Genomic DNA, 14,668 nt, shown 5'->3' with positions numbered 1-14,668 from the left:
TCTGGAAACACAGACAGATATATGAAAAGTACCAGGTGTCCCATTGTCCTAACAGCATCTAACAGTGTCAGCAGTTCTGAATATGAATTGCAGCTGACCGATTCTATTTGAATCTCTTTTACATGGAGATTATCGACCTGTGTCATAGACCCAATGATCAGCCAATGAACGAGCAATCATTCCATTTTTAATCATGTTGAAACAATACAACACGGGAAGTGCAGATGATGAATGATAGATGTAAAGGGCCGCACAACGGATGAAAAAAAAGGATTGCAAAAAAGTAGTGTGAACCCAGCCTAAGTATATCGCTGAAACTAAAGAACCCCCCCCCCCCCCCACACACACACACACACACACTCTTCTGTGAGTAAAAATGAGGCAGTAGGCATGACACTGACCTGAGATGGCGGACATCTGACTGTATGTGACTACAACTAGTGTGAGCGAAGACCCCTGGACGGACACCCTGTGTCTACCACAGTTTGTCCTGTCAAAAAAACAAAAAAAAAAACTGCGTCTGGAATAATGATGGGTTGTCACCCAATCTGTCCAAGAAGATGTGACAGCTAAATACAATGCTTGAAAAGCTTCTATACGAATGATGACATCACCAAACATTCACAGGAGGCATGAGGTGAGCTGTGATGTCAGCGCAGGAGCCTACTGCTCTTCATAACAAAGGTTACGCGTCGTCTTCTCATCCTATACACACCGGTAGTCACAGAAACAACAGCTGTCCCCTAAACATAACATATGCCGGATGACTGACAGCCATGAAAAGCTTCACTTTTACTTTGCCTTTTTTTCCTTTCACCTGGAAAAATCTTTTCAGTCGTACATATTTACTTTAAGAGAATCACCTAGATTATTTTTTTTTTTTACTGAACAGGGCCACATACAGAATCATGTTCTTTCTCACTAATCTGTTTCTTTTTCCTGATTTATTTACTTTTACCTTCATTTTTAGTACATTCTTAAAGGGGTTATCCAGCGCTACAAAAACATGGCCACTTTCCCCCTACTGTTGTCTCCAGTTTGGGTGGGGTTTTGAAACTCAGTTCCATTGAAGTAAATGGAGCTTAATTGCAAACCGCACCTGAACTGGAGACAACAGTAGGGGGAAAGTGGCCATGTTTTTGTAGCGCTGGATAACCCCTTTAAGGGGGCAGCAATCTTGCCTGACCTGTTTTTACCAGTATTTAGAGATATATTCTGTACTCCAAGCCCCATGCCCCCCTTTAATCTGTGACTAGGAAGAAGGCGATGTGACCATTCCCCAGGGCGAATAGTCTGATTCTGTCTTATCTATATACTGGTGTCACATGTCACTGTACTCCTGTCTGTTATCTATATACCGGTGTCACCTGTCACTGTACTCCTGTCTGTGTGATCTATATACTGGTGTCACCTCTCACTGTACTCCTGTCTGTGTTATCTATATACCGGTGTCACCTGTCACTGTACTCCTGTCTGTGTTATCTATATACCGGTGTCACCTGTCACTGTACTCCTGTCTTTGTTATCTATATACCGGTGTCACCTGTCACTACTCCTGTCTGTGTTATCTATATACCGGTGTCACCTCTCACTGTACTTCTATCTGTGTTATCTATATACCGGTATCACCTGTCACTGTACTCCTGTCTGTTATCTATATACCGGTGTCACCTGTCACTGTACTCCTGTCTGTGTTATCTATATACTGGTGTCACCTGTCACTGTACTCCTGTCTGTGTTATCTATATACTGGTGTCACCTGTCACTGTACTCCTGTCTGTGTTATCTATATACTGGTGATACCTCTCACTGTACTTCTATCTGTGTTATCTATATACCGGTATCACCTGTCACTGTACTCCTGTCTGTTATCTATATACCGGTGTCACCTGTCACTGTACTCCTGTCTGTGTTATCTATATACTGGTGTCACCTGTCACTGTACTCCTGTCTGTGTTATCTATATACTGGTGTCACCTGTCACTGTACTCCTGTCTGTGTTATCTATATACTGGTGTCACCTGTCACTGTACTCCTGTACAGCGCTGTAGCTGTTTACCCCTTGACATGTGACTATATCTTCTACTAATCTTTTTCTCTTGGTGACCTAGCAGTATAAATATTAGCTGCATAAATACTGCTCTCACCTGCTGAGGTGATGGACGTCTCATCACATGCGTCACTTGTTTATGAGGTGTAGTTAGTGTAAGGTGTTATCTAGTGAACAGTATGGAGGTCTTAGGGATTCCTATATCGCTGCTATGGTTACTGAATTGACTTAAAGGGGAATATGAAGCCCTCCATCCCCACAATCTCCAGTCATTTCTCATTGCTATCTCTTGTTACTTGCTGATTACTTCTTAAAGAGGATGTACCACCCGGTACATCCTCTTTAACCTGAACCCACAGATCGCTCGGCGCCGGCACGGGGAAGCCGGTGCCGCGGTCCGTCTTACGGACCGCCGCCCGGTTCCCGTGCACGGCGCCGTTCGATCCAGCGGTATTGTCCAGTGCTGAAGCACTGGAGATCGGCCGCCCCCCCCCCAGTGGGAGGGAATTCCCTCCCCTGTATGATGCGGCTCCATTCATTCTAAGCAAGCCGCGTCATACAGTGGAGGGAATTCCCTCCCACTGAAGGTGGCCCGCCGACCTCCAGTGCTTCAGCAGCGGCCGGTACCGCTGGATCGAACTGCGCCGTGCATGGGACCCGGGCAGCGGTCCGAAAAACGGACCGTGGCACTGGCTTCCCCGTGCCGACGCCGATCGATCCGTGGCTTCAGATTAAAGAGGATGTACCGGGTGGTACATCCTCTTTAACTTTGCTGTGTAGACTAGGAGTGAGTCTACAGAGTCATTATCATTAGATTTAAAAGATGTGTTGCACTGTTCAAGGGCCCAGACTAGGCTGGTTGATAAAGCTGCCTGTAGAGATAAGATAGTGGTCAAGCAGCCGTCAACTACTCCCCCCTACACAGCCAGAAGCCCGCCATACACGTTAGATGGGCAGCCAGCACAGCCTAAAGGGGTTATCCAGTGAAAAAAAAAAAGATTCTTTCTTTCAAATCAACTGGTGTCAGAAAGTTATACAGAATTGTAAATTACTTTATTTAGAAATCTCAAGTATTCCAGTACTTATCAGCTGCTGTAGGTCCTGCAGGAAGTGGTGTATTCTTTCCAGTATGACACAGTGCTCTCTGCTGCCACCCCTGTATGTGACAGGAACAGGAAAGGTTTTCTATGGGGATCTGCTAATGCTCTGGACAGTTTCTGACAGACAGAGGTGGCAGTAGTGAGTACTCTGTCAGACTGGAAAAAATACACCATTTACTTTACTACAGCAGCTGATAAGTACTAGAAGTTTAGCTGGAGTGCCCCTTTAATAGTATGCATACAGAAAATGTTGTGCACGCTGCTTCCCTGATACTCTGGTACTTGGTAGAAGAGACTGCATTAGTCTATTATTTTCCTCTCCATTAAATGGAGTATTCCCATCTGAGATCATTATCTCCTAGTCATAGGGGATACCCGGCTGATCGCTGGGGGTCTGACCACCGATGCCAAGTGCACTCTGAGTGCCCTGCCCTGAGTTCTCCATTCATTGGCAGGCGATTGCATCCCGTTCTATAGATTGGTAGGGATTGTAGCAATGGGACCCCTAGTTATCAGCTTGTTATGTTATATTAATAACAATCTCCGGTAGGAATGCCTCCTCAAAGGGTATCACAGCCCAGGAGTCTATGCCATTAGCAAATGCTGAATCGTTCAGTTCTTGTCCTGGAACTGGAGATCTGCTTTTCCATAGTTCATAAGCTCCTGATAACTTCAGCATAGTGAGTATAAAAAAAATTAAAATCTTTTTCCAAGAGGACCCAGTATGTCTGTGCAATACACAGAACAACTGTTAATTTTGGTGAGCTCAATGAAATGCTTTATTTCTCCTGTGGTGGCGCTGCAGAGAAACTGTACACCTGCTCTAAGGTTCCCCAGATGATCGCTGGGGGTTCTAACTGCCCAACGTAGGGAGTCTTCTAACAAAAATAGACTGTAGTGTGGACAATCCCTCTAAAATAGTGATTTTCCACACTGAGCTGTGCTAAAGTCATCAGAACAATCCAAATGTGGTTGCAACGGCTTCTACTACCACACCTATCCCTCTAGGCCATGTAAACCTAAACTTTATAGAGAGTATAAAGGAATTATGGTGATGATGGTTCTTACATAATATCTGTAATTTCCAGTCTTGCCGATTCATTTTACTGGTAGAGAATTGCTAATAGAGTTCTGTGTAGTACCTCCCTATAGCCGGTAGTAATGGCTTTGCACGTGTTTGTATATTGTCCTTTTTCCTATAGCCAGTAGTAGTGATATTGCAGACAAAAGTAATTGAAACAAATGAAGTTTACTAAATCCCTCCTCCAGCTACAGTGGCACAGAAGTCTTGTTGGTTACGGTTCTCAGATTAGGTACAAGAGGTGAATGGTTATCCTCACCCTTGTTGGTGCTGCTTGAATGTTTCTAGAAATACGACATTACCATGCGATGGCCCACATAGAACCCTATAAAGGCCCCCATGCACTTTCAATAACTGACGGACAAACAGTTATATCTCCTGCCCACTGCCAGTTCTCCCTGTACAGTGTTCGGCACGGCCAGACGTTCCTGTGTTCTTTATCGGTAGGGGCTTAGCAACAACCAGGCTGTTCTTGGATAAGAAACTAAACGATTTTCTCTTTTAGAGCCACTCCTGGCGGTACAGGCAGCCTTCTTATTGTAGCCTTTCCTAGGCCCATTTCATGCCTCCAGTCCACCAACCCTTCTACAGGGGAAGCTCGCAGGCCTCGGGCCTACTCGTTCTATATGCAGACCACAGCACCTCTCATGATCTATCTAGACTCCCTGATTGGTGCCAAAGTTCTGCGTTTTGTATGCTTTGTGGCGTAGTAAATGAACTTAATCATGGGCGTTTTCATTTTGAGCACTATGGCAGTACCCCCCCCCCCCCCATGACTACTAACACAAAAGCAGTAAGCTGCCATGCAGTAGTTACTGCAATACAATAATATCTATAACATATACACCGAAAACATACAAAGCCAAAACAAACATAAGCTTCACTGAGCAGTCCCTCGGATGGGCAGAGTCCATTTAAAGTGACAGGCCACTATTTACAGAAGACACATTGCTGCGAGGGATACAACATACAGTGCACCCTGTACATATCTGCCATGTTCTCCACGCTCTTCTGCGCTCAGGGTTTTTCCTGTCTCGCCACACCCAGTACACTTGTGTAGAATGGTTATAGTGGATTCCCTGTAGCTGTAGCACATTTCATGCCCGGGCAGCTGCCCCTCCCTAATGTTAAAGAATTCGAGCATGAAAAGCATTGACACGGTAGAAATTTTTGCCCTTGGCAAGATCTGACTTACAAAACAGCATTTTGGATGATCCTCTTCTTCTTACTGGTTTGTGCAGATCACACGGCGAGGCTTTATGTCCTCACAGAACACACCTGCTCCTTTAAGACCATCACTACCGTGTTTTTCTCTTTTCTTTTTTTTTGCACCCGGTTGTTCATGTTTGTCGTAGAGTAAACAGAGAGATCTGTCCTAATACAGAGGGACAGGGATTCAGTGTGCTGCCCCTTCATGTTATTTTATCACATGCCGAGAAATCCCCCCTGATGCCATACAGAGGGTGAGAGCCAAAGAGCCGGAGGCGCCATACTGGTGCGTTCTGCCAGAAAGGTGCAGTCCTCCATAGTAACTCCCTGTATACAGAGGCTGTACTGGATGCACCCGACCAGATCTCATATAGCCTGTGCTATTCTTACACGATGCCTTGGGTAATACAGACGCAGGTTCCTACTTGTACAGGTCGACGTTTTCTGGCAAAGTATATGTAAATATTATTAGAGTTCTAATATAATGAAAAGGAGTTTTATATAGTTTTTTTACATGATGGATGAACTTGATGAATATAGGGGTGTGGTACATTAGTTAGCGCAACCCCATACACATTAGATGACATCGGGTTTATTCTCAAGAGACACTACCAGAGGTTTCTGGCAGCAGCTAATTCCCCTCTTCCCTATTGAGAACTTGTGCACACTCGGTCATACTGAGCATGCATATTTATGGGGAATAGTTAATAAGGTTGAAAAAACGACAAGAGTCCATCAAGTTCTACCTATAGCCCTACTGTGCTGATCCAGAGGAAGGCAAGAACTCTTATGAGGCAGATGCAAATTGCCCCCGGGGAGAAAAATTTCTTCCCAACTCCAATATGGCAATATGGATTTTCATTCCGCTGCAAGAATGTACCCCATGCCCACTTAACCCACCGTTGCCAGGCTAATACATTACCTGCTCGCTTACTCCTGCTTCTCTGGCTCTCGGCTCCCTGGCGTCCCATTCAGCCAATCAGTACGCTGTCCTGCTGCAGCCACTGGTTGGCTGAGCCGGACCTCAGAGAACCGTAGAAGCAGACGGGAGCGTGGGCAGGATGATTAGCCTGGCAGCTGATTGGTTAAGAAAGCAGGGGGTACATTCTCGCAGCGGAATGAAAATCTGCTTTGAGAATATAGAGCCCAAGGGAATGACACTACAGAGAATTGCAGTGCTTTGCGGAACTCGCTGCATGAAATCCACTCCGTTGCGGTACGTGTGAAGCTGGCCTAATGATGAATTCCGGAACTGTTTGGGATCTGATGGCAATTGGGTTGGTGTACGGAGCCTCATGGGGAGCACTTCTCTCCTGCCTGCGCTTAGGAGGTCACACTGCCCCCTGCTTGTCTGATGGTGTGAGGAGGACACACTGCCCCCTACTGTTGTGATGTAGAGAGGACACACTGCCCCCTGCCAGTGTGATGATGTGCAGGAGACACTGCCCCCTTCTGGTATGATAATGTAAGGGCCATCTCATAGGACAGTGGTCACCCCTAGTAGTGATACAAGGGACACTAATGCTGCGTTTACACTGAACGATTATCGTGCGAATTTGCACGATAACGATCAAATTCGAATGATTATTGTACGTGTAAACGCATCGAACGACGAACGCGAAATTGTTCAATTTGATCTTTGAACATGCTCTTAAATCGTTGTTCACAAAAAATTCGCAGATCGTTCCGTGTAAACAGTTGTTCACCGGTTTTACCTATGTGCGAGATAGGCTTAAGCGATCCCAAAACGAATTTTCCATACGATATATTGTTCCGTGTAAACGCTGATCGTTATAAAAAAAAAAATCGTTACTTCGAAATTGTTAATTGTACAATCGGGCGAATTATCGTTCCGTGTAAACGCAGCATAACAGCTCAGTAATATGTACAGGACATCCTGCAGCCACATGTGTTGTCTCTCATACATACACACACACCAGCAATGTCTCCTGCATACAAATGGTCAGCACTGGCTTCTTGATCCAGTTACTTTTATCTCCCCTTGGTCCCTCTGTTTTGTTGTTCGGTTAGGAGGAGCCTAAAACAAGTCTGTACGGCATGGAGAAGCAGTCTGTTGTATAGTAGATGCACACTTAAGCCTTTTAGGCATGCATTTACATTTTCTGAATGGTTGCATTTTTACAGATTTGATTTTCATGAATCTACTTTTTTTTTTTTTTTTTCATACAAATATTTGCCATATGTTAAAGGGCTTGACCTTAACGCCCATTATAGTATATAGAGATCAGTAGGAGTGATGCACCAACCCCCCCCCCTTCCTAAAAATGAGGTCTGTCATTACAAAGTACAATTATGTCGCAAAAAGTAAGGGCTCATATGGGTCTGTAGGTAAAGAAAAAAGCAAGTGTTATGGACTTTTAAACATGAGAAGGACAAAACAAAAGTTCAAAAACAAAAAGTAGCCAAGGCAGGAAATGGTTAAAAAAAAAAAAACACTTACAAACATACTTTTTATACTTCCCAATCCTCCTGACGCTGTCTCTGTTTGACTTTCCCGCTGTTCAAAGGTCTCCGCAGCTTGCTCAGCCAATCAGAGCCGAGGAAGTTGTGAGTCATCTGCTTGCGTGTTTAGGCCAACCCCTTCCCTATACTAGTGACACAGCGGGGACATTGGGAAAGCAGGCCAGAAAGCTAAATCACCGAGGAAAGAAGTTTTGCCTAAGTTGTCTTTAAAGGGGTAGTGCGGCGCTAAACAAATATTCACTAAATAACACACATTATAAAGTTATACAACTTTGTAATGTATGTTATGTTAGGTAATGGCCCCCTTCCCCGTGTTTACTCCCACCCACGCTAGACCCGAAAGTGTAGTGCTCTATTCTCACCTGATCCGTGTCAGCCCCCGTCCGCCATCTTCCGACAATAATGTAATCTTCGGGCGGGCGGCCGAACCACTCCAACCACCCCTCGTGACGGCCGCCCTCTGCCGCGTCATCAGCTGCTCAGCCGCGATTGGCTGAGCACAGTTATGCTCAGCCAATCGTGGCCATAAGGGAGCAGCTGCTGGATCCCCCCATTTACTAGTTTCCTGGCATCTTTTGTAAACTAAGATCTCTCTGGAACACCCATTTTTTTAAGAAAAAATCATGTACTCCAGACACCACACTGCCAGCACCTGTTTTATGGTTGGTGGAGCATGAAAACAACTTAAGAGGTTCCCTTTAAGAAGTTACAAGCTCCTCCCCCAGAGGCAATAAAACGACAGGGGACATACATAGCCTTATTTCTGTGGATGTAGTGTTACTAGCTTGCCCTATGTAGGCCTCCTGTAATACAGTACAGCTGTCATTCATCTATTCCTTTGCTGAAAATGAGATTTCTCTGCTCAGTCCGTCCCAAGGTATACAGCAAAGCTGTAAAGTGAGCTATAGGAATCTAAAAGGTTCATTCCATTGTGTATGCTCCAGTGACTAGAGGAAAAAACTGGAATACGTCTAGAGATGTTTGAATTTTTGAAAAATATAGCTTTAATAAAAACCTTGAACAGTATTGAAACTAAACAGTGTGGTAAGATTACAGGAGCCCTCTAAACTACAGTGGATGCCGTCTGTAGAGCAGAGGTTGTGTCCGCTGGATCATATATAGAAGCAGAAAGTGTGACAGTTGTATTTCTGCTCTGACTTTCCAGGCTGCTCTGATGATCTCACTTATATGGAAATACTACTCCGAGCCGGTGACTGTGCTGCCCAGTAAGTGGATCGCACCCCTGGAACGCCTGGTAGCTTTTCCCACTGGGATAGCAGGTAAAAACATATGAAAATATCTCAAGCAAATATTAATAATACCTTTACAACTTTATCAGCAAAAATAGCAAGAATTTGAACACCATTACATTACTTATCCTGAACTGATCCTGAGGTACATCCTGTATTATACTCCAGAGCTGCACTCACTATTCTGCTGGTGAGGTCACTGTGTACATACATTACATTACTGATCCTGAGTTACATGCTGTATTATACTCCAGAGCTGCACTTACTATTCTGCTGGAGGGGTCACTGTGTACATACATTACATTACTGATCCTGAGTTACATCCTGTATTATACTCCAGAGCTGCACTCACTGTTCTGCTGGTGGGACACTGCCATTGCCTATAATCCTAGTATAATAATCTGCAGGCTGCACATTGCTGGTAATGCTGTGTTATTATAGCGTTGTTGTTATAAGCTTAGGTTGCTATTATAAGTCTTGGCACCGGCCGCACACACGTCCTAATATATATAGCCAGCGCTGTGGCTGATATGACTGGTTTGTGGCTGCAATAAAACTCCATTCCTGTGAACCACAAACTACTCCGCCAGCTCTTCGGGCTTTCACTAGATTCTTCAGGGATGACGGTGAAGTGACTGTGACCGGGAGGAAATCTCTACTACTTCTACTTAAGTCCTCTGAGAAAATTGTGATAAAAGACATGGTGCCGACCCCTCCCCGCCAGGTGTCAGGCAGCAGGAGGATGTACATCAAGCCATGCAGGGGACATGAAAGGATATTCTGGACAGATTGATCAGCAGTGATAATGCCGCACTCACAGAGCACTGATACACATTTAGCCTGGTAATGAAACCCATGGGTGGATAAGATAGTGTCCGGGGGGGGCGTCCTTGTGTTGTAGTCAGTGACCTTGAATCATGTGGATGCTTTGGTGACAATGGCGTCTGTCAGGGAGGAGATATTAGGAGCAGGTGAAGTTGATAGTGGAAGAAGGAAAAATGGATAAATGTAAGGATCTAAGGGCGAATAGTGATGTATAGAGACAGCATGGCCCAAGTATCATTGATGTATGGGGGTGGAGGCTGGCCTATGAGGGCCAATCATACAGAGGAGCTGCTGTAGAGCAACTGCTGAAAAACTTCCTAATAGGAGGAGTCGGATCACTCAGGACATGGCAGCTTGTGTGAACAGTCATAGTGTCTGTACCGATCCCTGTCCACTGCTAACAATGTCTACGAAGGGCATCAGGACTGGAGCATGGGGCAATGGAAGAAGCTCCATGATGGGTCACGTTACATCATGTGGACGGCTGGATGCAAGTTCATCACTTACCTGGGGAAGAGATGGCACCAGGATGCACCATGGGAAGAAGACAACATGGCGGGCATAATGGGTAATGTTCTGCTGAAGACCTTGTGTCCTGGCATCTCGGAAAGGTTACTGTGACATGTATCACCTACCTGACCATTATACACACCAAATCTACTCCATCATGCCAGCGGGACCCCCTAACAGCAGTGGATAATGCCCCAGGGGCCACACTGCGGACAATAAGGAACATGACAAAGAGATCAAGATGGTGACTTGTCCTCCATATTCACCACTTATCCGCCAGGCAGCTGTAATATGGCAGGCCCAGAGGCCTTCACAAGAGGCCTAGTTGCCTTCTTAACCATTGAGCACCATTGGATGAGGGAAGTATAACCCACTGTCGAAGAACCTAGATGCCATGTTTGCTATTTACTATGGCATCTAGAGGGAGAACCATCTGAGACCAGAGTGATCTCCTCTCCTAACTAATGTCAGCCATAACACACAACCAGCAGCCAGATGTATAAACCAGCTTCAGCTATTGAGCCCGCTCCATACTACCTTCCCCATACTACCTTTACATTGTGACATACAACAGTTTCATAAATCCTGCCTGGTATATGTACAATTATTAGCACAGCTGTATATGGCAGTGGTGAACACTGTGCGGTAGTATTATATGGTTACTGTGTTATAGCATTATTTAGAGACTTTGGAAAAGATGGTTGTCACCTTGTTACCCCTGATAGTGGGATGTGGATGCAATGCTATGGTGTAGTGTCAGCCATGTTTAACCCTTTATTGACTGTTTCATGCACCCAGGTTATTGACCATGTATGAATTTCTACTTCCAGGTGGTGTAGGGATTACCTGTTGGCTTGTGGTGTGCAACAAAGTAGTGGCCATTATGCTGTACCCCATCAGCTGAGACCCGCAGAAAAGACAGTATTACCTACCAGTCCACATCCCGCTCATCCTCGTGCAGCCATTGTTTACAGTCCATGGGAGGTCTAGGAGCTATTTATTCATTGCTGGTATATAGATCATGTATTATTGTGCTGATCCGTCCGTCAGAGCCGCTGTCTGATATCTTATCAATGTATGTAATCAGGTGACCGTATCTAATCATTACATTATGTCTTATTGTTACACTGTAACATAAATAAAGCAGAACAACTATACAATAACTAGTGGTGTGCATTCATTCTGTATTCTCTGTATGATAAAATATACGGTAGTTATAGAAGTATTATAGTGTATGTATTCTTGTATGTATAGGAGGTAGTATTATAGTGTATATATTCTTGTACATAGAAGCAGTATTATAGTATTTATATTCTTGTATATAGGAGCAGTATTATAGTAGTTATATTGTATATAGGAGGCAATATTATAGTATTTATATGCACAAGCCAAAAAGACAGAAATGGCTGCACATCGCACCCATGGCTGACACGAAAGCTTATTCAGCTACATTTAAAACCAACATCAGAAGTTAGTATATAATTTGGCCAAACCATATTGCCTCATGTACCACGTGAAGGTCTTCTGATACACATGAGCCCCTAACCAAAAAAACATCACTGTGCCGGTCAGCGACCACAATCCCCACAAAGCGTGCGCAAGCAGAGAAGGGGGACCACGGAATGGCCCTGCAACCTCATTGTCACAGGACCAGACCCTAAAGGGCCCCCCCCCAACCCCGCAGGCACCGCCGGCGGAAAAAGTGGACGCCAAGCAACACAAGTGTGAACAAGCTCTTACCGCTCTCTTCATTCCTCTGCAGGTAGAATGGGAGAATACTAGGAGATCCTCCCCTTATGTACACAGGTGCTTCCTGCTAATTTGGATCACATGGGTCTTACAAAGCACAAATGCTAGCCACAATGAAAAAAGGGACAGAATACATAAAATATGCACAAGCCAAAAAGACAGAAATGGCTGCACATCGCACCCATGGCTGACACGAAAGCTTATTCAGCTACATTTAAAACCAACATCAGAAGTTAGTATATAATTTGGCCAAACCATATTGCCTCATGTACCACGTGCAGGTCTTCTGATACACATGAGTCCCTAACCAAAAAACATCACTGTGCCGGTCAGCGACCACCTGCACGTGGCGACATGGTACACTCTGTTTGATCAAATAGTTTGCTAAGATCCTCACTTTTCTAAAAAAAAAAAAAATATATATTTTAATTTTTAATATATACAGAGCAGGTGTTTACCGTGTGTACGCTGGGAGGAGTATATACGGTAAGCCCTTGCACCTGTGAATTGCTGTTGCACCTTTTGTTTTTTGTCTGTACTTAAGCCACAAGCAGCGTGCAACCTGCAGTGTGAACAGAGTCATAGATGTGCTGCCAAAATTTCCCTTTTTTCCCCCTGATTCACATGAGTCCCTACACTAACTCACCACTGTGTCAGTCAGCGACCGCCAACCCCGCAAAGTGAACTCAAACATCCTGGTGTTGGTTTTTAAATGTAGTTAGAGGCAATAGTGTCAGCCATAGGTGTGATTTGCAACAGCTCCTTTCTCCATGTCGTATTTTACTTTTCTCCCTTTTCTGAGCCGTTGGCACTCCTCTTTGTAAGACTCATGTGACCCTAATTAGCAGAAAGCACCTGTGCACACATGGCAAGTACCTCCTATTCTTCCTGCAGGAGCAATGGTGAGTAGCAAGACCATATTCACACTTGTGTTACTTGGTGGCCGCTTTCTCCTCCGGTGGTGCCTGCTGGGCTTTGGGGGGGGTCCCTTTGGTTTGGTCCTTTGGACATTGGGGTTGCAGGGCTATTCTATGGTCCCCCCTCTCCTTGCTTGTGCACGCCTTGCGGGGGTTGGCGGTCGCTGACCGACATAGTGTGGAGTTAGTGTAGGAACTCATGTGAACCAGGAGATCTGAACACGGTACATGGGGGCAATATGGTTTGATCAAATTATATACCATCATTCTGACGTTGGTTTTTAAATGTAGCCGAGAGGCATTAGTGTCAGCCATACTGTAGGTGTGATGTGCAACAGCTCCTTTCTCTCCATGTCGTATTATAGTAGTTATATACTTGTATATAGGAGCAGCATTATAGTAGTTATATTCTTGTATATAGGAGCAGTATTATAGTAGTTATTCTCAAAAGGCAGATAGCAGTCGGCACCACAAACATACAGCAGTAGTCAGGACAGAGGTGAGATAATAAATCCACCGGGGTGCTCCGTATAGAAAAAGACAAATGCAATAGCAAATGGAAAAAACAGATCCGGGCACTCACCGGCAAGGTAGGATTTCTTTATTCAGCCACTATGTTCAGCGGGGAAGGGAGGACAGGTGGAGGTGCGGGCGCACGCTACCCCAGGACAGCTGTTTCAGCGTGCGCCCGCACCTCCACCTGTCCTCCCTTCCCCGCTGAACATAGTGGCTGAATAAAGAAATCCTACCTTGCCGGTGAGTGCCCGGATCTGTTTTTTCCATTTGCTATTATAGTAGTTATATTCCTGTATATAGGAGCAGTATTATAGTAGTTATAGTAGTCATGATGCGGGTGTTGAGGCTCTCGACTGCATCCTTGGACGGACGGGACAACCGCCTAATTTTAGGTCTTTTGTTAGAGAAGCTCTTCTCTTTGTCTTGGGCAATAATTGCTTCACTTTTGAGGGAGATTGGTATCGTCAGGAGACCGGCACTGCGATGGGCACGCCGGTCTCCTGTACGTATGCCAATCTCTTTCTCTCATGGCTGGAGCAAGACTTGTTTTTTTCTGTTAAGAACCCATTTATTAAATACATTGTGGCATTTTATAGATATGTCGATGACATTTTCAAAATATGAAACAGCTCTTCCGATATGTTCCAACAATTTGTTACATACCTCAATACTAATAATATGCACAAGCCAAAAAGAGAGAAATGGCTGCACATCGCACCCATGGCTGACACGAAAGCTTGTTCAGCTACATTTAAAACCAACATCAGAAGTTAGTATATAATTTGGCCAAACCATATTGCCTCATGTACCACGTGCAGGTCTTCTGATACACATGAGTCCCTAACCAAACAACATCATTGTGCCGGTCAGCGACCACAATCCCCGCAAAACGTGCGCAAGCAGAGAAGGGGGGCCACGGAATGTCCCTGCAACTCCATTGTCACAGGACCAGACCCAAAAGGGCACCCCCGAACCCC

General features: G+C 45.0%; 1 protein-coding gene across 2 annotated transcripts in view; it reads left to right on the top strand.

Annotated features, from left to right (window-relative positions):
* The window catches only part of GET1 (guided entry of tail-anchored proteins factor 1), a 34,075-nt gene extending 22,403 nt beyond the window's left edge, over positions 1 to 11,672 (top strand). For both annotated transcript variants that reach the window (XM_069946335.1, XM_069946332.1), the window contains exons 4-5: positions 9,090 to 9,204; positions 11,340 to 11,672. In XM_069946335.1, the coding sequence (XP_069802436.1) occupies positions 9,090 to 9,204; positions 11,340 to 11,413 (189 nt within the window). In that variant the 3' untranslated portion in view covers positions 11,414 to 11,672. The remainder of the gene's footprint in view (positions 1 to 9,089; positions 9,205 to 11,339) is intronic.
* The last annotated feature ends 2,996 nt before the right edge of the window (positions 11,673 to 14,668 follow it).

This window comes from Dendropsophus ebraccatus, chromosome 11 (genome assembly GCF_027789765.1).
Source record: "Dendropsophus ebraccatus isolate aDenEbr1 chromosome 11, aDenEbr1.pat, whole genome shotgun sequence".
Classification (NCBI taxonomy): Eukaryota; Metazoa; Chordata; class Amphibia; order Anura; family Hylidae; genus Dendropsophus; species Dendropsophus ebraccatus.
The sequence above is the reverse complement of the archived record's forward strand: the minus strand, read 5'-3'. Positions and strand labels throughout refer to the sequence as shown.